The sequence below is a fragment of the Leishmania infantum genome, chromosome 13 (genome assembly GCF_000002875.2).
Source record: "Leishmania infantum JPCM5 genome chromosome 13".
NCBI lineage: Eukaryota > Euglenozoa > Kinetoplastea > Trypanosomatida > Trypanosomatidae > Leishmania > Leishmania infantum.
In genome coordinates this window covers 296,197-321,195 of record NC_009397.2, presented here as the reverse complement: position 1 = coordinate 321,195, position 24,999 = coordinate 296,197, and the positions used below count along the sequence as shown (strand labels likewise).

General features: G+C 63.3%; 9 protein-coding genes across 9 annotated transcripts; all 9 read left to right on the top strand.

Annotated features, from left to right (window-relative positions):
* Window positions 1–357: 357 nt before the first annotated feature.
* On the top strand, window positions 358–1,341 carry LINJ_13_0900 (conserved hypothetical protein; the record flags this gene model as incomplete). Its single annotated transcript, XM_001464083.1, has 1 exon — window positions 358–1,341. One exon carries the CDS (start codon window positions 358–360, stop codon window positions 1,339–1,341), a length of 984 nt encoding a protein of 327 aa, XP_001464120.1.
* An 861-nt stretch (window positions 1,342–2,202) lies between these two features.
* LINJ_13_0890 (conserved hypothetical protein) lies at window positions 2,203–3,591 on the top strand (the record flags this gene model as incomplete). Its single annotated transcript, XM_001464082.1, has 1 exon — window positions 2,203–3,591. One exon carries the CDS (start codon window positions 2,203–2,205, stop codon window positions 3,589–3,591), a length of 1,389 nt encoding a protein of 462 aa, XP_001464119.1.
* An 822-nt stretch (window positions 3,592–4,413) lies between these two features.
* On the top strand, window positions 4,414–5,886 carry LINJ_13_0880 (conserved hypothetical protein; the record flags this gene model as incomplete). The annotated part of the gene is made up of 1 exon (XM_001464081.1): window positions 4,414–5,886. The coding sequence occupies one exon, from the start codon at window positions 4,414–4,416 to the stop codon at window positions 5,884–5,886; it is 1,473 nt and encodes a 490-aa protein (XP_001464118.1).
* Window positions 5,887–6,787: 901 nt separating this feature from the next.
* On the top strand, window positions 6,788–11,758 carry LINJ_13_0870 (amp deaminase-like protein; the record flags this gene model as incomplete). Its single annotated transcript, XM_001464080.2, has 1 exon — window positions 6,788–11,758. The coding sequence occupies one exon, from the start codon at window positions 6,788–6,790 to the stop codon at window positions 11,756–11,758; it is 4,971 nt and encodes a 1,656-aa protein (XP_001464117.2).
* A 921-nt stretch (window positions 11,759–12,679) lies between these two features.
* On the top strand, window positions 12,680–14,611 carry LINJ_13_0860 (conserved hypothetical protein; the record flags this gene model as incomplete). Its single annotated transcript, XM_001464079.1, has 1 exon — window positions 12,680–14,611. The coding sequence occupies one exon, from the start codon at window positions 12,680–12,682 to the stop codon at window positions 14,609–14,611; it is 1,932 nt and encodes a 643-aa protein (XP_001464116.1).
* A 1,332-nt stretch (window positions 14,612–15,943) lies between these two features.
* Window positions 15,944–17,641, top strand: LINJ_13_0850 (katanin-like protein; the record flags this gene model as incomplete). Its single annotated transcript, XM_001464078.2, has 1 exon — window positions 15,944–17,641. One exon carries the CDS (start codon window positions 15,944–15,946, stop codon window positions 17,639–17,641), a length of 1,698 nt encoding a protein of 565 aa, XP_001464115.2.
* An 832-nt stretch (window positions 17,642–18,473) lies between these two features.
* On the top strand, window positions 18,474–19,925 carry LINJ_13_0840 (putative actin-like protein; the record flags this gene model as incomplete). Its single annotated transcript, XM_001464077.1, has 1 exon — window positions 18,474–19,925. One exon carries the CDS (start codon window positions 18,474–18,476, stop codon window positions 19,923–19,925), a length of 1,452 nt encoding a protein of 483 aa, XP_001464114.1.
* An 822-nt stretch (window positions 19,926–20,747) lies between these two features.
* LINJ_13_0830 (putative N(2), N(2)-dimethylguanosine tRNA methyltransferase) lies at window positions 20,748–22,925 on the top strand (the record flags this gene model as incomplete). The annotated part of the gene is made up of 1 exon (XM_001464076.1): window positions 20,748–22,925. The coding sequence occupies one exon, from the start codon at window positions 20,748–20,750 to the stop codon at window positions 22,923–22,925; it is 2,178 nt and encodes a 725-aa protein (XP_001464113.1).
* A 768-nt stretch (window positions 22,926–23,693) lies between these two features.
* Window positions 23,694–24,521, top strand: LINJ_13_0820 (glycosyltransferase family-like protein; the record flags this gene model as incomplete). Its single annotated transcript, XM_001464075.1, has 1 exon — window positions 23,694–24,521. The coding sequence occupies one exon, from the start codon at window positions 23,694–23,696 to the stop codon at window positions 24,519–24,521; it is 828 nt and encodes a 275-aa protein (XP_001464112.1).
* Between the last annotated feature and the right edge of the window lie 478 nt (window positions 24,522–24,999).

Genomic DNA, 24,999 nt, shown 5'->3' with positions numbered 1-24,999 from the left:
TCGAGTCTCTCTTCACTAACGTTCTGCACGCCGTGTCGCCTTCCTTGCCCTCGAAGGGGGCACACCGTGTCTTTGGCCCTCCTCCCCATCTGCTCACTGGCTGGAAAAGCACGTGCTACCCGCTCCTGCTTCCATCGAAGAAGCGCCGGGGCACACACCTGCGTGCGTGTCTTTCGCTTAGCGAGAGGGAGGAGGCGTGCGTGCGCAAGCGCACCGTGACACGCACGGACGCGCATACGGCGCGCATCACGAGTGCTGGTGCGTAGCGCAACAGAAATCGCCGAGAAGAGAAGGGGAGGGAGGGGGCGCTGTCGCGACTTTCTTCGCGCCATCCCCTCCGCCATTTCTCTGAGAGCCATGCGCTACCGGCAATGCCAGCACCACTTCACCGACAGGGATCAGCAGGCCAAGGCGCTCATCAACTGCAATGACGTGCTGAGCACGAGTGAGCAGGAGGAGGTCATCGCCTACTTTGCCCGCTCCCTGCGGGGCAGTGCGCAGCTATTAAAGGTTGTTGTCTGCCTCCAGGCGATGCTGGCGTTGGTGTACACGCTCCTCCTGCTGAGCGGCTCCTTGCTGATCGACGTGTCCGTCGATATGGCAGCGGCCGCGAGTCTCGTACAGCTAGCCCAGCAACACAAGCAAGGCTCACCGGAGCCAGCGACAGCTGCGCTGGAGTTGACAGCACCGTCACAAACTCTTGTCGAAGCGCTGGCGGCGCTGGACGCGGAGCAGCGTGCCGCACAGCGCAAGTACGTGCATGAGTACATGAACCGCCGCACGGCCGCCGGGGTCAACGTGCGATCCGGCGGAGCGGTGACACTCCTCTCCGCCTTGGTGGTGCTCTACAGCATTGCGCTGCTGTTGTGGGCGGGGTACAGCTGCTACGTGGCGTGTCGCCGACTTACTGTAAACGTCGAGGACCTCACACGGACGGAGCCCCGGGACCTGCATAGGCGCCGCCCCGAGGAGGGCCCTTCAGCCGAAGCGCCGGCCGCGAAGCCGCGGGGCGCCCTCCGCCACCTGCGCCGGCGTGTCAAGACGGATCCGGCGGTTGCCCTGTACGCCGCAGCAGCCTTTGCCAGCCTTGGCTCGCTGTTCTGGGTGGCCGCCTTGGTGCATCGCCAGCGCACCACACAGAGAGCCTACGCGGCTCTTGGGCTGCAGCCGCCGTCGGTGCTATCGCTGCAGAGCATCACCAACGCGGCGCTCGAGTACGTGCTGGCCGTGTGGCAGCCACTCTTCCACCTTGGTATTGGGCTGCTGGTGCGCTCGATGCTCGACACCCGAGACAACTTGGTGGCCCTGTCGAAGCTCAAGTACCGTTTCGAAAAGGTATGAGACGGCGCTGCAATGTGGAGGAGATGGAAGCAGGGGGAGAGTGTAAAGAGAATGGGAAGGAGGGAAGGCGAGGGAGGAGGGGGGCGACTACGGCGGGGCGGCAAGAGCAAGCGATGGAAGCTGTGACGTGGAGGATGCGCGACAACGTGTACGTGCGTCGAATGTTTGTCCCTCACACGCCGCAGTCCCAGGCTGCTACTCTGTACCACCCCCACATTCCCACGCCCTCTCACGCTCTGCTGACCGTTCTCCCTGCGTGTGCGCGTGCGTCTGTCCGTCTGTACGCGCGTGCACAGGCTCCTCTCCATCACCTCTCTGGTCGGCTGTCTGTCTGCCTGCCTGCCCCGCTCGTTATCGTTGCTGCTGCTCCTGACGCATCTGCGCTCACCATCGGGTGCCAGAACACCTCTGCGCGTGTCTGCACCTGGGGCTGGGTCTCTGTGTGTCTGCGTAGGCTGCGGTTTACGGGGATATACACGTACATACATATTTATCGTCTTTGCTGTTGTCGTCGTCACATGCCCGACCCGCGCATCCTGCTCCTCCTCCCGCTGCTGCCAGAAGCCCACCCACACATGCCCCGCACCCGATCGTCGCCGCCCTCCGCGTGCATGTTGCTTGGACTCTTCTGCACTCCCCGCTCTCTATCCCTTCCTCCTGCGTTGCCGTGTGGTGCCCCCACCGGAAATCCCACACGCGCAACCTCACACATGCACGCACGCGCACGCACACCAGCACGTCTTAGTGCACACATCAAGCAGATTTGTAGGAGCTAATCGTCTCCTTCCTTTGCCCCCTTACCTCCGCTCATCTGTCGCCAACGCCGTCCCTCCTCCCTCGTCTTGCACGCCCACGTCTGCAATGAAAAGCAGCGCCTCAACGAAGCCGGGCGGCACGCCTTCGACGTCTCGCACCGCACATCCTGCAAGGGCCAACACCAGCGGCAACGCGGGCACTAGCGGGAAGCGGCCCCAGGGGCCCCGCACACCCGTGCACGCGAAGGGCAAGACCGAAAGAAGAGGCGCGGCGGCCCAGGCCAAGGAGTCCGAAAAGGTCACGCACACGGTCATTATCACAAACGTTGAGAACGATTTTGGCAAGTTGCACAGAGCCTGCCTGCCCTACTACTGCAGCCTGCGCAGCGACTACGAGGAAACGCTGGATGTGGAGCGGCTTGTTCACGAGGGCGGGCCGCAGTCGCGGCGCCTGATCGGCGCGGTGCGTGGCTGCAGCTACGCTGTCCGCTGCCGCACCGAGACCCGCTCCGCGGAGATCAGCCTCTACGGGCCGGCCAACGCCGACTTCGCACCCATGAAGCTAACCAAAACCTCTCGGCGGCCGTCAACGCCGGCGGCAGACTCCAAGTCAACGGCGGCGCCGACGGCCTCCTCGTCAGCGAAGCTGGCAGAAAAAGACACGACTGCGCCAGCCGAGGACGTCTCGGAGGCGACGGCGTTGGCCAACGTTGGCGCAGTCGAGCAGCTGGCCCTGTGGCTGCGCCGGCAGCACTACTTCGAGGAGCACCTGCCCGTGAGCGTGCACTTGCCTGGGCGACAAGCAGACGAAGTGCTGCTGCGCATCGATAAAGGTTCTGCGCCTGGCGGCGCGGGCGGCACCGATGTCACTGGTGTTAAGAGCGAGGAGGCTAATGGGGTCGCAGAAGACGCCGACGCGGACAGGCGAGGCAGCGCCGCCACTCCAGCGACGGTGCCTGCTTCCCGTAAGAAGCGGCAGCGCGTCGACGAAGAGGACCGCAACGCCGGCGCCCCGTCTCTGCAGCGAGTCAAGACGGAGGCGCCAGATGGCGACGAGGAGGGCATGGAAGAGGATGGCGCCACGGCACACGAGCGTGGTAAGACGACGGAGGACGGCGTTGATCAAGAAGCCGACAACGGTGGCAGGCGTTCCAGGCGGCTGACAAAGTCGAAGTCGGCCACGATCATCAAGCAGTTCCCGCGCCGCCAGAAGGACTTTGTGACGGCGGTGGCGGCGCTCTCGTCCCGGGTACCGCTGCAGCGCGTGCGCGGTCGTCTGCGCGACCTTCCCGGCTTCCTGTCCTGCTGGTCTCTCTATGAGCGGCACCTCCGCGTTGTTTTCCTCGACGCCGAGTCGCTCTTCAAGGCGAAGCAACTGCTGGACCAGTTCGAGTTGGAGCCTGGTCTGCGTGTGTCGCTCATCTTCTCCGACCCGCTCTCCCGCACTAACGCCGAGTATGTGCGCACGCAGGAGAACGAGAGCGTGAACGAGTAACATACGAGTCAGCAGCGTTGCCTCCTCATCGACTCGCATGTGGTTTGGTGCACCCTGAGCGTGCGTACGTGTGAGGGTGGGAAGGTCTGCCTTCTGGTATGTTGATGTGTGTACGGCATGGATGATTCGACCCGGTTAACTCAATAACGGCGTATGGGTCGAGTGTGCGTGCGTGCGTGTGCTGCATTCTCGCATCCTCTTTCTGTTCATGGCACGTTGCGTGCCGGAGTGGTGTCGACCACTGTGTACTTCGCAGTAGTAGCAGCCGTTGCGCGCTGCGGAAGACGTGCGCACATCCTCGATCGGTACCCACATAAGACCCAACGCTGCAGCGAAAACGAAACGAAAAAAAAAAAGAAACGCTGTATAAGCAGCGCACTTGCACGCACATCTGCACTTTTGGGGTGATGGTGGTGGCGGTTAGCGGTGATGCGTGTGTGTGTGTGTGTGCAAGAGAGGCCTCGTTGTGCAACAAGTAACGGCGTCAGCGCCTTCCAGGACACACACACGCAAGCAGATGCCTTTTCACAGAATCCTCGCGGCTGCTGCTGCTGCTGCTGCCCTTGAGATCTTTCTCTTCGCAACCCCCCCCTTTCGTGACGGCACCCCGTCACTGTTTGGCTGACCGTATCCGCCCAACCTCACCTCTGCTCACATGGCCCGCGATCTTCGCTTCCAAGTATTACCATCACACCTGAGGCACAGCGTGCGCGCACGCGCACACACACGCATATATATATACATACGTGTACATCTCTCATTGCCTTGCGCCCTCTGCGCCTTTCTCGGTGTTTGTGAGGGGGGCGCGCGTTCCTCCGCATCATGGCCCGTCGTGATCGCGTGCCGCGCCACAAGTCGCACACGCACAAGCGCAACAAGAACGCCAAGCTGTCGCCGTTCCAGCGAGAGCAGAAGCGGGCGAAGATGGCAAATCAGGTGCCGACGGCGCAGACGATGGGCAGCCTCGACAGTATTCCGCACAGCCAGCGCCACATCTTCGAATATCTGCAGGAGAAGCGCTCCCGGCAACAGGCAAGGCGCGCCGCGCTGGAGAAGGAGCGGCAGACGCACAACGCGGGAGTGCGCCCCAGCGCCGCAAGCAGCGGCAGCGGGGGAAAGTCGAAGGAGGCACACGCGGCGGCAGAGGATGGAACAGCAAGGACTGCTGCGGCGACGGCCGTCACGACACCCGCCGCATCGATGCCAAGGAAGCCAAAGAAGCAAGCGGAGTTCGCCTCTCTGAATGAGGAGCTCAGCGCCTCCGTCGGCGCAGTCCTGCAGCCACCGAGCAGTCGCCATGGTCGATCGACCGTCGCCACGGGCAAGGACAGCGTCAGCGATGGACCGCGCTCTGTCGAAGAGATCATCGCCCGGAAGAAGGAGCGGAAGCACAAGCGTAAGCAGGAGGCGCGCCGGGCCCGCGTCGCGGCGCAGCTGCAGGCAATCGAAGAGGAGCTAGACAAGTACGCCAAGACCGCCAACGGCGTCGGTAAACGGGGCCGCAAGAAGGGCAAAGGTGGTGACGGTGAGGAAGCGGAGACTGCCGATGATGTACGCGAGCGCGTGAACCTCGCCTTCGAGCGCAAGCTGCGGAGCATGAAGAGGGAAGAGGAAGAGAACGCGTCTCAACGCAAGGCGGCGGAGGTCGCCACTGCCGAGACACGCCGCTACAATGGCAATGGTGAGGCACGCAAGCGTCGCCGTGAAACATCATCTGGCGCAGGCGAGCACGCGAACGGCCACGCTGACCGCGGCGATGGCGAAGGCTCCGAAGAGACGGCGCCGCAGCGGCAGCGCAAGCGCATCTCTTTCAACCCCAACGTCGAGGACCGGGCAGCAGAGGCGGACGCGAGCCGCGTCGAAAAACGCGGCGCGGAGCGGAGGCCGCAGGACTTTTACGAGCTGGTCGATGTTGTGCGCTACGGTGAGCGGGTGGAGGCCCCACCTGTGTTCGACGTTGTGCCGAACCGCAACGCTGCCGTGTCGCGACTCGCAAGTGCGCTGGAGCGTGAGGAAGACCGTCGCGTCCACGGCGGTGTTGACGCCGCCGAGCGGCACCGCCTCCTCGCTGGTGGAGGCCGGCTGGCGCAGCAGAAACGCCTTGCTCGGCTTGGACTTGCGCCTGCCATCACGCACACGACACATGCGGACGGCACGGCGGCGCGCATGAGCAAGGAAAAGGAGTTCGAAGCACTGCGTGACCGCGTGATGGCGACGTACCAGCGCAATCGGCGAAAGGAAGTAGCGGAGCGCAAAGGCGTCGACATGAAGCACGAGTTTCCGCTCTTCGCTTAGCCCTGTCAGATGCGCCTCGCCACCTCTCTCTCTCTCGTGTGTATGTGTGCGCAGCGCACGGACGGCGCTGAAGGCCGTGATAGGAGGGCACGATGGTGCCCTCGTTGCCTTGTACACTACGATTAACCGTCTTAAAGGTTGAGTTCTAAGCAGTGGCTGCTTGTGCGCGCTTGTGTGTGTTCGTAAGTGTCGAGTTGCACTTGTATGGTGGGGGCGTGCTGCTCGACTAAAATCCTCTCGTTCTCTACAGACGCGCACTCACATGCGACTTTTGCGCAGCGCCAGTGCCCATTCGCGCCGCTGTCGGTGTTGTCCCCGAGGACGAACCTCCCTCGTGTCATCGACAGCAGTGACCAGCCATGCAGGACAGACAGAGGTGGCCAGCAGGATGCCGTGCAACCCTTGGATCCTTCAGCAGCTGAAGGGGTGGGCTGCTGTCGCATTTCCCCGCCCCTCGCGATCTCTGGTGCTCTCTTGCGCGCCCCGCGAAAGCGAAGTCCCAACCCCTGGCGAGAGATGCCACGCCGTTGGCGGCGCGCTGAAGTTCCCTGGGTGCGGTGCGTGTACCTCTGTGCGCACGAATGTGAGGCTGCTGCGGCTGCGGTTGTCCGCAAAACGCGTCCACGAGTTTGTGCGTCTCGCCGCCTTCACAGGCGCGAATCCAAGTGCCCGAACCCACGCGTGCGCATCGGCCGCGGAGCGACGTCTATATCAGGTCAGCCTGCCTTTCCTTTGATTTTGTTGCTTTTCCTTCTCTGTCTTTCCTCAGCGCCGCTCTCGCGAGGGCATCTCCATCGCGGCACACCGACCACAAGGCACGCAGCCCCCCCCTCCCATCGCTCGCTCTGCGCCACGCCACGCCACCACCACCCTCATCCACCTTTGGGGGCGTCCTTCAAATATGCAGCAGCAGTGGCACGACATCCTCCTCCACAATGACGTCGGCGATGCAGCCTTTCACAAGGGGGCGCCACTATTGCTGGAGGCGCTGCAGATCATCGGCGACGTGCAGTCCGTCTCCGCGGCGGCACGGCTGGGGCTGCACTTGCGCGACGCAGAACACAGCAGCGCGGTGGGTCAGCTCGTCTCCACCTTCACTGACAAGCACATGTACCGAGAGCACGTCGCGCATGCGACGGCAGCAGCGCCGCTCTTGAAAGCGCTGGTAGACTTCTTCCAGGGCTGCACCCCCGCCTCCGAAGCAGCAGCAGCTGTGACGCCATCTTTAGTCGCCGTTGCAGAGCTGGACGGCTTGCTCGTCCCTTCGGCTGTCTGGAGCGCCCTATCCCGGGCGGTGGCCGCGCCGCCGCAACTGCAGCCGCTCTCCTCCCCGCCAGCCGAGGCCGCTACCTCTCCGTCCCCGGGCGACGCCGCCATCCCGCTAGCGAGGGAGCTTCGCTCGCATCCGCTGTTCAGCTACAAAGCCTTCCTCGGCCGCCTCGACCGTCTCAGTGGCCTCATCAGCAGCGGTGAAGTCTTCAGCGCATGCGAGCCGCGAATTAAGGTGCTGCAGAGCCGCTTCAGCCTCTACCGCGCCTACAACGGCGGTCGCGAGGATGAGTACCACCCCACCTTTGGCGGCGGCGACATCAAGCGCGCGCCCAAGTGCGACCTGCGCCGCGTCGAGACATGTGTGAGCGCCGCATCGGTGGTTAAGTTCATCGAAGAGCTGCGCCGGGATCGGCCAAGCTACCCGCTGTACACCGAGGACACCATCGGCGAGGCGCACGCGAAAGGGACGACACCTGGCGACAGTGACAGCAGCAGTGCGTCGGACACAGTGTCGCGCATCTCCGTCGAGGAGGCGGTGCGGCGCTTCTTTGGCAGTGGCGTGGCCGTGTCGGAGCGAGTGCTGACAGAGGAGGGACTCTGCCTGCGCCCGAGCTACGCCGCTGACTCTGAGGACCGATGGCTTAGCCTGCAGCAGCTCGCAGACTCGGGTGATAATCCCCGTGCTGCTCATGCCAGTCGGCTTCTCCGGCCCCTGCTGAGCACTTCTGGCGGCGCCGATGGAGAGGGCGAGCTGCTGGCGCTTCTCCTGCGGCCAATCCTCACGCGCGTCCTCACCTCCGGCACCTGTTACGACCGACTGGAGCTGGAGCTGACCGTGTCCGGCAAGGATGTGGAGGAGCTACCACGGCTGGCACGGTGGTGCGCGATGAGTGGGCTGCTGGAGTCGTGCCCGGGCCTGTTCTTCCGATTTCATGTGGTGCAAGATGCCTACAGCGCCGGCACGGAGGGAGCGCTGCAGCAACGGCGGCACCATCAGCAGCATTCCACGGTAGCAGAGGGCCACAGTCCTTCATCCGCATCCTCCTCTCGCGCGTCGCGGTCGCTCTTCTTTGGGGATGTCCTGCACAACATCTTCAGCCCCATCTGGGAGGCCTACCTCGCCGCTGCTGGTGCTGCTGCTGGAACAGTAGGCAGCGGCGCAGACGCTCCTCCACCCTCTACGGAGCGCCGCGTGGCAGAGATGCAGTCACTGTTGCGCCGGACAACGGGCTTCTCGGTAAGTCTCACCAACGCCGCCGCGGTGCAGGAGATGCCGCCGACTAGCAGGCCAAGCTGTCAGTTCCCGCTGCCGGGCAGCAACAGCAGCGGCTCAGAGCACGCCGCGGCTGCCACATCGCTGGCCCCGCCGGACGCTTTCTTTGTGTATCACGTCTGGCGCAATGTGCAGCTCGTGAACGCCTTTTTGTTCGCCTCCGGTGAGCAGGAAAAGCCGACAACCGCTGCCGCCGCCGCCCCGCGCGAGGCGGCGGCGAGGCCGGCTTGGAACACCCGACCCGGCTTCACGTTCACTCTCCACGGCGGCGCCAGCAGCCGCACACTCTTTGGCGAGAGTGTTCTCGGTCTCCTGCTCGCCGACGCGGTTGTGAACCCGTCCACGGCGTTCGAGTGGAGCCCTCTCACATACCTGTTCATGCTCTCCCAGCGTCACATCATTCTCACCCCATCACGCAACCGCTGCAGCAGCGCCGCGGTCAGGCACACGCTCAACACAACGGCCGTTCCGCTTGCGGTGCAGGCCGGCTTGCACGTCAGCGTCGCCACGCTCGACCCCCTCTTCTACGACACAACGAACGACGCGCTGGGCGAGGAGCTGAAGGAGCTGGCAAAGCAGCGCGGGTTGGCAAACGCCGATGTAACGGAGATGTGCCTGCGCTCCCTCGAGGCGAGCAGCGGGTGCTTTACGCGGGTAGAGCAGCGGCATCTCTTCGGGTACGCCTGGCCGCACGCACAGGCGCGGTACAGCCAGTTCTCTGCCACCCAAGTGAGCCCCCTGCGACTGCACCACCGCGCCTGTGCGCTGGAGCACGAGCTCGACGTGCTCTTTGCCGCGGTGCGTGAGGGCGGCAGCAACAGCGGCGGCGGCGCGACGACGACAGCACGGCTGCGGGCGGTGTGTAGCAGGAGTGATGAAGCGCATCTCCGTGCCGTTCTATTTCTGCCGTCTGCCGCCGACGATGGCAGCGACCCTTCCGTCACCGTGTACCGCCGCGCCGCCAGCGCCAGCACCCGTGCGCTGGAGCTCGAGCACGACCCGGCTCTCCTTGTGCGCCTGCCCGGCTACCAGGCGCATGAGGCCTTCATGCAGTACCCACGCATCCTTATCTCTGGACCTGACCGGGTGGGGCCCAGCGCAGCAGCGAAGCGCTTGATGATGGCCATGGCAACGCGAGAGGCCTACCAACAGTTCGTCATCCGCCCTGAGTATGTGCAACGCGTGCAGGCGGCAAGCTCCTACGGCCCCGACAAGAAGAAGGACAGCCAGAGCAACTCACCGGAGGCGTTGGTGCTGAAGTGGCGCGACGGTGTGCTGAACGTCGAAGAGAGGCAGCCAAAGCAGCACAACAGCCACGTCGGCAGTGTGTCTGCGTCGTCTCCGTCAGCGTTGCCGACGTGGGCGCAGTTCCAGAAGGACACACGCATGTTGCGCCGCCTCGCCAGTGCCGACCCCACCGTCGCCAAGTACGCCAGTAAACGCCTTGACATGCTCGAGTCCAAGTACAGGCTGCACGCGGCGCTGACGAACGATGACGAGGAAGACTACACGATCACAACGGCGGCAGCAACCGCGGCTGAGAACGCGGAGGGGGACAGCGCCGAGGCACGCGCGCGGGCTGCCGCCACGTCACGCCGTTGTGTAGTGCAGCCGGCGTGCGGTGACGCGCACAACTGCGTCAAGGTGGACGTGCACTGCCACATGGCGAGCGGCATGACGGCGAAGTCGCTGCTGCAGTTTATGCAGCGCAAAATCCGCGACCACCCGGACGACGTCGTCGGCGTGGATTCCAAGACTGGTGCCCCGATCACTCTCGTGGAGTTCTTCGATGAGGTTCTGGGGGAGCAGCTGAAGCCGAAACCGTCGGCAGTCGTTCAGGGGGACAACAACACCGCCGTGTGCCGCGTCGCACAGGGCTTTGCCGCGGAAGGTGACGAGGTTGTGGCGGCGGCCAGCGCGAAGGCGGCGCGGGTGGCGCACCTGCTTGCCGAAATGCCCGTTGCCGCGCTGCAGGTGCACGCCGGCAAGGCCACGTTCCATCGCTTCGACCGCTTCAATCACCGCTTCAGTCCGATGGGCATGACCTCCCTGCGCTCCCTGTTTCTCAAAACGGAGAACTTCATGCAAGGGCGCTACTTCGCCGAGCTCATTCGTGGCGCCTTCAAGCAGAACGAGCTGGAAGGCGGCACCTTCACCGAGAACCGGCTGTCCATCTACGGCCGGCACAAGGGCGAGTGGGACCTGCTGTCGCGCTGGTTCGTGCTTCACGGCATGTCGCATCGCACGAACAGCTGGATGATTCAGGTACCGCGTCTGTTCCACCTGTACCAGCGCAGTGGCCAGCTCCGCAGCTTCCAGGAGATGCTCACCAACATATTCGAGCCGCTGTGGCACGCGTCGCTGCACCCTGACAAGTACCCGTACCTGCACTTCTTCCTCACTCACGTCTCCGGCTTTGACAGCGTCGATAACGAGAGCGATCGGGAGCCGGACCAGACGATCGACATCCCTCCGGAGCAGTGGACGAGCGCCGAGAACCCGCCCTTCGCGTACTACATGTTTTACATGTGGATCAACATCACGACATTGAATCTCTACCGCGCCGCGCGCGGGTTCAACACGTTCCAGTTCCGCCCCCACGCTGGCGAGAGCGGCGACCCGGACCACATGGCGGACGTGTTCCTGCTGGCGGACGGCATCGGTCACGGCATCAACCTCGACAAGCGGCCAGTGATGCAATACCTCTACTACCTGACGCAGATCCCGCTCGCCATCACGCCCATGTCGAACAACACGCTTTTCTGCCGGTACAAGGACCACCCGCTGCCCAACTTCCTGTATCGCGGCCTGAATGTGGCCATCGGCACCGACTGCCCCCTCATCTTTCACCGCACGGAGCAGCCGCTGCTCGAGGAGTACGGCACCGCGGAGGCGCTGTGGAACCTGTCGGCTGCAGACATTTGCGAGCTCGCCGCGAACAGCGTGCGCACCTCGGGCTTCCCGGCCTCGCGCAAGAGGGAGTGGCTTGGGCCACTCTACTACCTGCGCAGCGTGGCGGGCAACGACGTGGCGCGGTCGCACGTGCCGCAGACGCGGTGCGCCTTCCGCTACGAGGCGTATATGGAGGAGGTGACCTATCTGCAGAACCGCGCCGCGCGCGAGATGTCGTGCCGCGCGATGCGCACACCACTGGAGGAGGAGGTGGACATCATGGACGCCGTCGGCATCTCCCGCGGCGAGCTGCTGGAGCGGCGCTGCAATGGGGCCAAGATTGAGGAGAAGCAACGCTGTCGACCGTTGCTGCCTGCAAGCGTGGATGAACGTCCAGCACGCGTCGCTAAGACTCATGACGCCTCCCACTTATAAGTCGGCCTATTCAATTCCTGTTGGGCGGGTGCAGAGTGGCACTCTGCCTCTTGCGTATGTGCTTGGCCGTTCTCAGTGCTTGCTCGTGGCGGATAGGCGCAATGGTGTGCCTCTGTGAGTCCGCGACTGTCGTTGCTTGCCCCACCAGCGCACGCAGGCACGCCACCTTCTTCGTTTCTTTTTTTGTTGTTGTTCATTGACATCGCTCTATTCGCCTTGATGACGTTGAGGAGTGAGGGGAGGGCACGCCCCTCCTTGCGGTCGTATCACAGGGCCCACTGCTGGTGTGGGGAGGCCTGAGTGCCACCCAGAAGAGGGGCGTGCGCCGCGTGGCGGCCGGCAAAATGGGTGCGGCTGTGAGGTCACCTGCTCTACCGGCGTGTGTGTCTGCTGCTGCTTCGCACCACGCGGATGGAGGGAGTGGGCTCGACTTGACGCCCAGGTAGTGCTGTATGACGTAGAAATGGACATGGTCGGTATCCAACATCTTCGCTCTTCCTCCCTCCCTCCCTCGCTATCTTTCCGGCTCGTTGTGCGAAGGTGTGTTTCGCATGTGTGTCTCACATACGTCGACGCGCACGCCAACTCCTGAATCGAAGGCAGCAAGCAGCCGCAACAACAACAGCGAGCGAACGAGCCCCCCTTCCCCCTCCAAATACGTATATAACGAGAGGGCGAGCCACCGCGTCTGCACCGGCGCCGTTGTTTGCTGCCCCCCCCCCACCCCCACCCCTCTCGTCTGCGCGTATTACTCGCGAGTCTGCCTCAGCGACAATCATCAACCACATCGCCCCCCCCTCCCCACCGCTTCCTCCCCAAGACGCCGGCATACACATCGAGACACAGGCACAGCAGAGGGCGCGGGGCTAGAGAGCATACCGCGTAGTCGCGTTTCGTTCTCCTCCTCCTTCGTTTCGTAACATGCTCCGGCGTCTCACTTGCATGGCGGCGTCCATGGGACGTGCGGCGGCCTCTCTCTCGGTGTCCCCTGTCGTGGCGCAGATGCCGAGCGCGATGTGGGCGCCCAGCAAAGCCTCGACCTCCGCGGTTGCCTCGCTCCTGCCTCCATGCTGTCAGCCGATGTATCAGCAGCGTCGCTGCTACGCGTCCCGTAGTGGGGAGGAAAAGGGCAGTGCTGGCAAGGGCAAGCAAGCTGCGGCGGCAGCAGTGTCCACAACACCCCGCACGGCGACCGCCAAGGCGGTACGATATTTCGCAGCCAACGAAAATAATGCCGGCGCCGCCACCCGTGCGCAAGGCAGCGTGGAGCAGCAAGAGCAGCTCTCCGCGGCAGCGGCGAACGGCGGCGGTGCTGCCACCTCTGGCATCCGCACCATTGGTATCAAGCTCACCGAGGACGACGAGCTGGTGCGCGCCTTCAACAATTTCTCCAAGAGCGTCAACGGCTGCACCCAGGAGGAGTTTCTCATCGGTGCGAAGCAGGCCTACTACAGCCTCGCCGTCGTCATCAGCGCCTTTCTCGAGCACGTGCAGCCGCTGGCAGGGAGGACCGAGTCGACCAAGATGATTGCCGCCGCGCATGAGGCGGCGAAGCTGCTAGACAAGGAGTTTAAGCCCGAGAGTCGCTGCGACGCGGCGGCGGCATTGCTGGCGTCGAAAGCGGAGGCGGACGGCAAGGACGACTCCTCTTCCTCTACCAAGACGAAGCTGCAGGACTCGCTCGTTCGTAGCGTTGTCTCTACGATCGTCTCCCTCATCCCTGTCTCGCGGCACTTGGCGGAGTCCATCTTCAAGATTTGGCTTCTGCATAAAGACAAGCAGGTGAACCTGAGCAGCATCGCCTCGCCGGCGGACTACGTGCTGGACTCGAAGCTGGTCATCTTCGCCCGCTTGGGCAAGGCACGCATGTACTTTAACTCCGACAATATCGGCGCCGAGGTGGACGTGACCTTCAACAATGACTACCTGCGAAAGCTGGACCCTGCAAACGTGGCCGGCAGTGGTGCTGCAGGGAGTGCGCAGAAGGCGGACGCGGCCGGCAAGGTGGACGAGGATGACTTTGACACCGGCATGATTCAGGTGCACACCGACACGGACGCCAACGCGCACCGCACCACGGCAGAGGAGCACACATTCGTCGTGAACAAAGCCACGCGCACGCTTACGCCGACCGGCTCCACGGCTGCCAACACCGCAGCCGCGGCAGCGGCAGCGTCTGCGAACCAGGCAAGGCACAGTGGAGGGAACTCGGCCTCTGCTGGTGCCGGCGGGGCATCAACTGCGGATAGCGCGAAGTCGCCCGGCACCGCGTCACGCATTCAAGTCACTTGCGTGAAGCCCAAAGGCTTTTCGAAGAGTGCAAGCACGGCAACGGTCGCTGAGACAGCGGTGCCTGACGAGGTCACCGCGAAGACGGCAGCGCCCAAAGAAAGCTCGGAGGAGGAGGAGGAGGCGCACTCTGTGTACATCAAGGTGAACGGCAATATGCTGCCGCCGATTCCTGCCTCGGCCCATGCCTGCGCACTGCTCACCGTGGACGTTGTCGTGCCACCGGAGCGGTTCGCCTGCAACTTTGAGTGGTTCTACAAGCGCATCGTCGGCTACGAGAACGAGTACGAGCGCATCGCGGCGGCGCGCGTGTTCGCGTCGAACAGCCCGAAGCCGCTGGCGAGCTTTCTCGACTTCTTTATGCGCATGGTGACAGGGAAGCCGGTGGAGTTCATGTTTTCCAAGGCGATTGGGCGTATGATCGGCATCCCGGATGACGTCTCGCAGACCCCGCCGGCGACGCGCAAGCTCATGTGCATGTACATGGACCAATCGCACAAGTGGGTGCTGGCCGATCTCGTCACGCTTGCCCCGGTTATGGAGACGAAGCTGCCCAAGGCGTAAGCGCAGTGTACCACCCCCCTCCCCGCCGCCGCCTTCCGCTGGAAGGAGCGGGTGGGTTGCGAATGCCGGCGGCGATGGATGAAGATAAAAGCTAGTGTGTGTACGGGGGCGGGCGGAGGGGAAGGGAAGGGATGACGGGCGGATGACGTTGCAGCGTACGATGCTCCTGCATATCCCCTCCCCGGTGTTTCTGCCTGTATGTCTGGCTTGGCCAGAAGCCTTCGTCTGCTCCCGTTGGCAGCACTGTGTATGGGCTGTGGCGATGTAGCGGCGGTAAGGCTGGCTGTCCTTGGACATCTTGTGAGCGACTCTGTCTTGTGATTATGGGGTGGATCTGACTCTTCGGCGAGACGGTTTCCTCTTACGGAGGTGGCGGGCGGCCCCCTCCCCCTCATTCTGTTTCCTCCGCGTCGTGAGGATTTACATCAATACGGCAGTGTGCGTGTGTGCGCGCGCTTGATTTTGTTGTGCTCCAGCAACGTGCCGCTGCGCTTTCCTCTCGCTCGCTCGCTTTCGTGTGGTTGTCTGCGTAATGCATGTCATGCGTCTCTCGGGTATGTGTGTGTGTGTGTGTGTGTGTGTCTGTGTGTGTCTGTGGTTGTGGGCAGATGCACAACTGCATCGCGTTGCGGAATGGGGCCGCCGCCACCACCCAACACACTCTCTCCTCCTTCAAGCTTATAAGGAAGCCCGCACGGTAAAAAGAATGCACAGCAAACTACATATATACGAAAGCTTCGCGAGGCCACATACACACACAGGCACCGTGTGTGTATGTGTGTGTGTGTGGCTGTGGCTTGTGCATGTGGTCATGATAACTGTTGACGCTTCCACGTCGGTTGCCGAAGTATTCATGTGGGCGCGGCGGCGGGGACGGTGGAGGGGGGGGTTAAGGGAGGACAGCCGGAGGCAGATGCAAGGGCGCCGGTCACTCAGCGCTCTCTTGCCCTCTTCCTTTGCGTGGCCTTGAGCAGCTCGGATGGCAGACACACGCGTGATACGAGAAGCAGGATGGCAAGCGCTGGTCCTGATGAAGCAACGTCTGTGAAAGCTGTCCTCTTGAGAGCCTCCCCACCCCCTCTTCCTCTGGCGCCTTCGGGCGCCCTCAACAGTGGTAAGTATGTGCACCTCTTAACCTCGTCACCACGGCCACGGTCCACCTCACCCTCCACAAGCACCCGCACACATCTACACCTACACAGCAGGCGCAAGATCGTCTGCCTTCCATAGCGGAGGGAGCAACGCGCCGAGACCCACGGCGCTGTAGAGAGTCGAGGGCGTAAAAGCAGGGGTAGGGTGGAGGGGGTGCAGCGGCACACGCACGCGCACACGATGCGTCACTTGCAACCACTCTCGAGCACGGCAGCGCCGGCGCCGGGCTCGAGTTTAGCGCACATGAAGGCGCAGCAGCTCGCCCGCGAGGAGGAAGAGAAGCTGCGCGCTCGACGAGTCAAGGGCGTCATCGTGCTCGTCGAGCAGTTCCTGCTGGAGCAGGGGTACCAACAAACTCTGCAGGCGCTCCAGCAGGAAAGCCGCATCTCCCTCACTCAGTTCAGCGCCGCTGACAACATCGACTTGCTGTCTGTTGTCCAGGATTACGAGGAGTACTACGCCTTCAAATGCCAGCGCGCGCCGAAGCTGTACCGCGTTCGCGGCGGCAGCAGCGATGACGCCGACGGCGTTGGCGGCGTCGGCTCTGAAAGCGGAGAGCGGATGCTCTCACGGACGCGCAAAGGCGCGCCTGCTCCTCGTGCCGCGACCTCGTCGTCATCGCCAGCCTCGTTGTCCTCTGTAGGAAAGCCGCCGCCGCACCTGCGGCCAACGAACCTCGCGCGCGCGCTCAGCCATGTGCAGGCGAACGGCGACAGCGGCTCAGCGAACGGCGACAAGCTCGCCGCGGCGCCCAACGGGGGCACCAGCGCGCTTGGGTTGTCTCTCCAGGGCGAGTCCGCTGCCGCCCACAACTCCGGGCGCGAAGGCGAGAAGGGTCGAAGAGGCATTGGCAGGGATGGTGAGGGCTCCGATGATGCTGCAGAGGACCCCCTCGGGCCCTTGATGAGCCGCCGCATACTGAAGCCGCTGCCGCCGTTTCCGACGAACGAGTTGAACGAGCTGGCCGCCACGATCCTGCGCGAGATTCTCGACGTCAACCCATCCGTGCGTTGGCGCGACATTGCCGACTTGGAAAGCGCCAAGCACCTCCTGCAAGAGGCCGTGGTGATGCCGGTCAAGTACCCGGAGCTGTTCCAGGGCATCCTGCGCCCGTGGAAAGGGATTCTTCTCTTTGGCCCGCCCGGCACCGGCAAGACGCTCCTCGCCAAGGCCGTCGCGACGGAGTGCCGCACGACCTTCTTCAACATAGCCGCCTCCTCCGTCGTGTCCAAGTGGCGCGGTGACTCGGAGAAGCTCGTCCGCATGCTCTTCGACCTCGCCGTCCACTACGCGCCAAGCACTATCTTTATCGATGAGATCGACTCCTTGATGTCCGCAAGGTCGAGCGACGGCGAGCACGAGGGGTCACGCCGCATGAAGACGGAGCTGCTGACACAGATGGATGGCCTCTCCAAGCGGCGTGGCGGCGAGGTGGTGTTTGTGCTAGCGGCGAGCAACGTGCCATGGGACCTCGACACGGCGATGCTGCGCCGGCTGGAGAAGCGCATCCTCGTTTCGCTTCCGACGCGCGACGCTCGCGTTCTCATGTTCCGCCGCCTGCTGCCCAACTCCTTCGCATCCGACGCGGACTATGAGGCGTGCGCCGCGCTAACGGAGGGCATGTCCGGTGCTGACATCGACGTCGTCTGCCGTGAGGCCATGATGCGGCCGGTGCGGAAGCTCATTTCTCAGCTTGAGGCTGCAGGCAACGACCGCAACGCGCACGTGCGGCTTCCGAGCGAGCCGCTGAAGCCGCCAGCCGCGACGCTCGAGGATGTGCAAGCGAGTGTTGCGTGCACCCGCAGCAGTGTCCGGGCAGCAGACCTCGACAAGTACGATGTGTGGACGCGCGAGCACGGCTCCGGGCTATCCACTTAAGGCCACGAGGCGAATATATATATATATATATATGTTCGAAAAGGAAGTAAGGATTTTGTAGAGAGACGGTATCGAAGCTGCCTCGTCGGACGCGCACAGCCGCGCAGATCTGCATGCACCTCCCGCCCGCCCCTCCCGCCAAGGTCGACCTCCTCCCGTCTCTCTCTCCCGCCTCTGTCCTTCGTCCTTGCCAGCACCGCGTACGATAATGTATAGTTGCTGGAAGTGCTGCGGCTGCATACCAGCACGGCATGTGTGTGCGTGTGCGTGTTCCACCTTGTGCCGATGATCGCATCGGTTAGTGCGCCGCTTGGTGATGTACTTCGATCCCCTCCCCCCTCCACACACACGCACACCAAGGGTCGCCAATGACGCCGGCATGACCGCTATCAGCGCTCCTCTCTCTCACGCCCACCATCCGCGTCACCGGTATCGAAGCGCATACACACATGTACATGTAGACATACGTCACAGCCAGGCAAGCTCGCGTGCGTCGCTCTCTCTCGCCATCTCTCATTGAAACAGCATCGCCGGCCTTCCTGTTGCTGTAGATAAGACACACGCGCGCCTCGGCCGGTGTAACGACGACGATGCGTATGACATGCAACTGTCTCTCTCTCCGTATCCTCACCATCATCTCCTCGCACCTCCTCTCTGTCTTTCTCTGTCACATACGCGCGCACACACACACATCAGAGCGATCACGGCTCCCCCGGAATCGCTCCCGCGACTTCAACGCTCAGCGCTACAGCTGTGGTGCGTCCCGAACGCCTCAACTACCCTTCCTTCGGCACAGGCACAAGTGGTGCGCAGCGCCTTTTCTACCTCTTCCATGGACTATAACGTGTCAACTGCGGCGGTCGTGCTCGACTGCGGCTCCTTCCATTCCCGCGCCGGCTTTGGCGGCGAGAAGGGGCCGCGTCTTGACGTACCGACGCTCGTCGGCTACCCACGCCACCGCAGTATCGCCATGGCAGCTGGAATGAATGAACAGGAGGTGGGCGAGGAGGCGCTGCTGAAGCAGGGTATCCTGGATGTGCATCACCCGATCCGCAACGGCTTCATCAACGATTGGAGCGATGTGGAGAAGCTGTGGAGTCATCTATTCTTCAACGAGCTGCGCGTGTCGCCGGAGACGCACTGCTTCCTGCTGACGCAGCCCGTCAACGCCCCTGCCGCTCAGCGTGAGCGAACGCTGGAGATCATGATGGAGACCTTCCACGCGCACTCGCTCTACCTCGGCACCTCCCAGGTGCTGAGTCTGTACAGCTACGGGCTCACTACGGGACTCGTGGTGGACAGTGGCAAGGACGTCACACACGCCGTCCCCATCCACGAAGGCTATGCGCTAGTGCGGCACGTCACGCAGAGCCCCGTCGCCGGTGCGGCACTCACCCGGTACCTGGGCGGACTGCTTCGCGAGCAGGGCTACGCTCTCGGCACGGCGACCGAGCAGGAGCTGCTGAACAGCGCCAAGGAGGATTTGTGCTACGTGCAGCCCAGCGCGCACGCGCAGCGCGGGGCGGTCGGCGACATCTACACCCCCGCATCCGGGACCTCGGCAAGGGTATCTCCGGCTGCCGCGAGCGCGACCAGCCGCAGAAGCACGCAACTCACCGGAGGAATCAAGGGCAGCGCCGACAGCGCGAGCTCAGCCACCGCAACCACGGCCGTGACAGCAAAGGAGTCTTTCATTGGATCCGCTGCAGAGAAACACCTCGACGTGGACCGCGGGCTCACATCCACGGCCGCGATGGGTGCCACCGAAGACTTCTTGCTCCCCGACGGGCAGCGCATCCCGCTCACGGCGGAGCGCTACGACACGGCCGAGGTGCTCTTCAACTACTCCCTGCTTGCCCTGATGGACAGCAACGGCGAGGATAGCAGCACCTACGAGCCCCGCTGCAAGGTGCGCACCGACATGGGCGACCTGTTCCGCCCATCTTTTGAGAAGGGGATCAGCTGGCTGCCGTTCGCGGCCGTCAACAACTGCGAGGCGGCGCTGCGGCCGCAGCTCTACGCCAACATGGTGCTGGCCGGCGGCTCCACCTCCTTCCCTGGGCTCAAGGCCCGCCTCGAATCCGAGGTGCGGCAGCTCTACCGGGAAAGCCACCCCAGCGAGGCGGTGGTGCCGATCCAGGTGCGCGACATGCCGTGTCGCACCTATAGCACGTGGCTGGGTGGGTCCATGCTCGCGCAGACGGCCGTCTTTCAGCACCTGGTCGTCTCCCGAAAGGAGTACGAGGAGGAGGGGGCGCGTGTCATCCACTACAAGTCGCTCTGAGCTGTTGGCGCGGCAGTCAAGGATTGGGAAGGGACAATGAGGGGTTTGGGGGGATGGGGGCGGAAGAGTCTGGCCCCTTAACTCGCTCTCCTCAACTATTCCTGCAGGTTCTAATCAGCATCCATGGTGGTCATATATATATATATGGCCTGCGTGTGCGGATGTCTGCCTGGACGGGTGACTGCATGTACAAGCTGGCGCGCCACGCACGACATCTGTGCCCGTGAGCATGTGTGTGTGTGTGTGTGTGTGTGTGCGGTTTGCGCTGATGGGGATGGTGACGGTGGTGGCGTTGTTTCTGCTCTGTGGCTCGTATGTTGCCCATCCCTGTTGTGGGCCCGTTGCATGGCTCTACGATGTAGTATACGCATGTTTGCTTATCATTCCAAGTACTTGTGGCTCTTCCCCTTTCGTTAGTGCTGCTTCTGCTGTGTGTACCCATGGCTGCGCGCGCACGCACACAGAGAGAGAGAGATAGCACACGTCCTGCACGTGGCTTCGTTACATCCATGATGGCTCACGGCAAGCGAAGCGTGTGGCTTCTCTTGCCTTGTTGCTTATGTGTGCTACTCGTAGCGTCGCCAGTCGCGCCTCCGCCCTCGCCCCTCCTCACTCGTCCTCTCTTGCGCACGCACACACCCACACGCACGCGCGTGGAACGCCGCCAAACCAGTAGAGCCAGCAAGGAAGGGGGTCCGTGTCGCCACTTTGTACGGACGACATCAAGCGGTGCCCTTACACCCACGGAGGCGTCCACCCCTCAACGTCCCGCACTTCGACCGTCGCGGCGCGTGCGTGAGCTGCGCCACCATTCGCACACAGATGTCGGTGAAGTCCGGTCAGTTCAACTACGACGCCGTCGTGCGCGAATCCCCGGCCGGCTTTACGAAGATCACGGAGGGGACGACAGCAGTGCTGGAGCCGCCGACGAAGAAGGCATGTACGTCTTCGGCTGAGCCTGCGCCGGCTTCGAATCTCAGCAGCGAGGAGGCCGACAACCAGCTGGTGGGCCAGGCCGTCTTCTACAACCCGGCGCAAGTGGTAAACCGGGACTTAAGCATCAGCGTTATCGAGGTCTTCTCGCGACTGCGGCTGACAGAGCCGCGGCGCCGCGGTGGCACGAGGGAGGGGATCACTATCCTCGAGGCCCTCAGCGCCACGGGGCTGCGGGCGATTCGCTACTACAAGGAGATCACCAACGTGCGCTACATCATTGCCAACGATATGGACGCGGACGCGGTGGACTGCATCGTGCGCAACTGCGCGTACAACGGGGTCCCGGTTCAGTACCCAACCTTGATGGAGAACATGCCGGCCGCCGCGATTGAACTTTACCCAGGCGAGGCAGAGCCGGGGAAGGGTGAGTCGGCGACTGGTGCGTCGCCCAGAGTTGGGGTGCGCGCCGGCGGCGCCATCTTGCCGAACCTTGACGACGCCAACGACCTCATGTTCCGGCTGGCGATGAACAGCAGCGCGCACCCAGGAAAGCGCGTCTGCCTCGTCGACGCACCCGCGGAGACATCGGCGACGCCGTCGCTGCGTCCGCTGCTGCAGCAGGAGCTGATGGATGTCGTCGATCTTGATCCATACGGCTCCGCGTCGCCCTTCCTCGACGGCGCCTTTCGCTGTATCAAAGAGGGTGGGCTGATGCTGGTGACGAGCACAGATAGTGCCATCCTGTGCGGCAACTTCGCTGACACCGCCCATGCCAAGTACAGTTCGATGCCCTACAAGGCCGCCCACTGTCACGAGGCCGCGGTGCGCACGCTGCTCGCCTGCGTCGAGCGGGTGGCCAACCGGCACCAGAAATTCATTGTGCCGCTGCTGTCACTCCACATCGACTTCTATGTGCGCTGCTTCTTTCGCGTCTACAAGCAGCCGGCCGAGACGAAGCTCAGCGCCTGCAAGCTCGGGTACCAGCTGCAGTGCTCGAGCTGCTCAGCATTCTGGGTGCGGCCGATGGCGACGGCGCGGCAGCCCCGGCCGTCGCGGCAGGAGCGCCGCCGGCAGCAGCGCGAGGCAAGCGAACAGCAGCGGCGCGCTCGCGCAGGACGCGCCAACAGCGACGCAGATGAGGAGAAGCCAAGCAAGACAGTCGAAGGCGCGGCGGAGGCCTCGCGTGCGCATACTCGTCTGCGTCGGCTCTCGAAGCGCGAGCGGGACGGCAACGACGATGACGAGGCGGTGGCACACAACGTTGACGGTGTTCGCACGGAGGTGTACCCCGCCTCGCCGAGTCGTCATAGCCATCCCAAGATCACACCGCTCACACTACGGCAGATGCCGAGCGCCGCCTCCGCGACGTCGACAACAGCCGCAACGGCGTGTCCGGTGTGCGGCAGCAGCATCGTTCTCTCTGGGCCCCTCTATGCAGCCCCCACGCAGAATTGTGAGTTTCTCGAGCAGCTGCTCGCGCTGCTCCAGGAGCGCGCCAGCGAGGGGCGACTGAACGCGGAGGCTCGCATCACCGGCCTGGTCCGCATCGCCCTCGAAGAGCTGCCAGACTGCCCTCTCTTCTACTTGCTGCCCGACGTCGCGTCCTACGTGAGGGTGTGCTGCCCGCCAACGCCGTGCATTGTCGGTGCACTGGCGCGGCTTGGGTACCGCTGCAGCCAGGTGCACTGTGCCGCCGCAGGACTCAAGACGGACTGCCCGCCGGAGGTACTGTTCCGAGTGATGCTGCAGTGGAAGATGGTGCAAGACACGCTGGATCCAGTCAGCAAAGCAGCGATCGAGGACGGCGCTGACAAGAGCAAGGAGAAGAAGGCCCCGGCAGCGTCCACCGCACCTCGGTCGCTGTTGGTGACGCCACTGGCGGAGGCGGACTTCACGTACGACAAGGCACACGACTTTCGCGGTCGCGTCATTGGTGTGGCCAAGTTCGTGCCGAACGCGCCGGGTTGGGGGCCGCGCCGGCGTCACCAAGGGGCAGCAGTGGTGCCCGAAGCGGTGGAATGCGGCAACGGTGAAGACAACGACGGAGGCAGCGGAGAGGCGTGAAGGCGCCGATCTCAAATTGTTGTTTTATAGAGGGGCAACATGAGGGCCCTTATCATGGACCCTTCACCTCGCACGAGCGAACCGGGGAGGGGGCGTTGTGCGCACGCGATGACAGCGACCAGGACGTTCGGTGGAGGTAGGGCCAGGCTTGCGGTGGCGCGACGAGACTGCCCTGCTCCCTCCGCCGGTCTCGCGAACGCGCAGACCGCACGTGGGCCGCGCCCACACGCCCGCGCTCACAGAGGACGGCGTGACCACGGTTAACATATATATATATCGGTATAGTTATATATGAGGCAGCAGCCGTGAGCTGAAATGCGCATTAAACACTTTAGCGGGGAGACTACAAGGCAACTCATAAGAACGCATCACGCACCCGCCCTCTGACGTATGGAACGGCACACCAGGAGCTGACGCACGCACACTCGCCCATCAGCACAGATCATCTCTGATGCCTCTCCTCCACTCTCGCGCACGTTCTGCACATATAGAGAGAGAGCGAGGAGATGGGGAAGCATAGCGGTGATGTGGCGCGTGGCGGCAGTGCTTCTTCCTCCCTCTCCTGGCCGGAGGCTTTGGAAACTCTTGTTTTTCTCGTGGTCCGCTTCCTTTCACGCTTGCCCCGGCGCGCGCAAGCGCCTTCTCAGTCGCGCGCTCGGCGACACACACATACACACACGTGCACAGCCGTCCTCAGCGTGCGTGCCTCCGGTAGTCTTGTCTTTACTCTCCTTTGTCTTGCTTCTCGCCTTCGTGGCGCTCAGTGTAATGCTGCGCGCGTGCCGGCGTCGGCACACGATCTTCGACGCCTGTTACGTCCTGAACCTCGACAGGCGACCTGATCGCTGGGCACATGTGCAGCAGCAGGTAAAGCGGGCGAAGCTGCACAAGTTTCTAAAGCCCGGCGTGGAGGTGACGCGCGTCAGCGGCATCGATGGGCACGAGCTCGATGTTGCAAGCTTGCACAGGGACGGGGTGCTCACCGACCGAGGCTATCAGCGCTACCAACTCCCCACGGAGCAGAAGCTTTACGGCATGGACCTGACGAAGGGCGCCATTGGCTGCGCGCTTTCTCATCGTGCGGTCTGGCAGCGGGTGGTAGCGGAGCATCGTGAGTGCGTCCTCATCCTCGAGGACGACCTTGAGTTCCATCACCAGTTTTCCCGCCAGTTCGCGGAGCGCTGGTCACGGGTGCCGGCTGACTGGGGGATCGTGCACATGGGCGGCCTCGATCTACTCGCGAGTGGCAAGGCGCCGCGGCCGTACATAGCGGACGGCATCCGCCTAGCGTACGAAGGGCACCGCGAGCTCACCGCGTATGTGGCGCATGCCGCCTCCGCTCAGCGCTGCCTCGATCTGTCGCTGCCCATGACGTGGCAAGTGGACACCCACATCAGCAGCTGCCTTGCCGACGACGCTGCGGCGCAAGATAAGTACATCGCCGACCCCAAGATGTACGTGTTCCAGCCATCGTTGGTGATTCAGCTCATGTCCTTCACGACAGACGTCCAGAAGAAGCCCACCGACAACCCCGCTCTCGCAGATGCCGCGCGCCGTTTGCGGGAGTTCGTCGGTGGTGGCACGTCTGTTCGTTAAGCACGAGGAACAACGCTGCTGTGTGCGGTGAGAGTTGGTGCTGTTTGACGTCCTCACTACGCACATGCTGGAAATGGCGTGTGCGTGCCTGGGTGGGGCGCGTGTTGGGTGGGCAATGTGATAGCTGTGGGCTTTCCCTTTTGGGGGTTCGACCGCTGGTGGCGGTAGTGCAGCGGGCCGTATTCTTCACATGACGCCCCACCCCATGGAGGCACCGAAGGAAAGAGAGAAATAGACGAAGGGAGAGCAGATGGGCAGAGCGGTGACTCGCGCAGTGTTCGACGGTGATGGGTTGCACATGCTTCCCTGCAGACACACACACAGACCCATAGACAGACACAGATGCACAGGTGTCAAGGAGTGGGGCCTGTGCCCGGCCATCAGCCCTCCATCTCTCGCTCCACCCCCCCTCCTCACATCCTTTCTGCCTGATCCCTCACCCCCTCCTCCTCCTCCTCCTCCATGGGCGCACACTCAC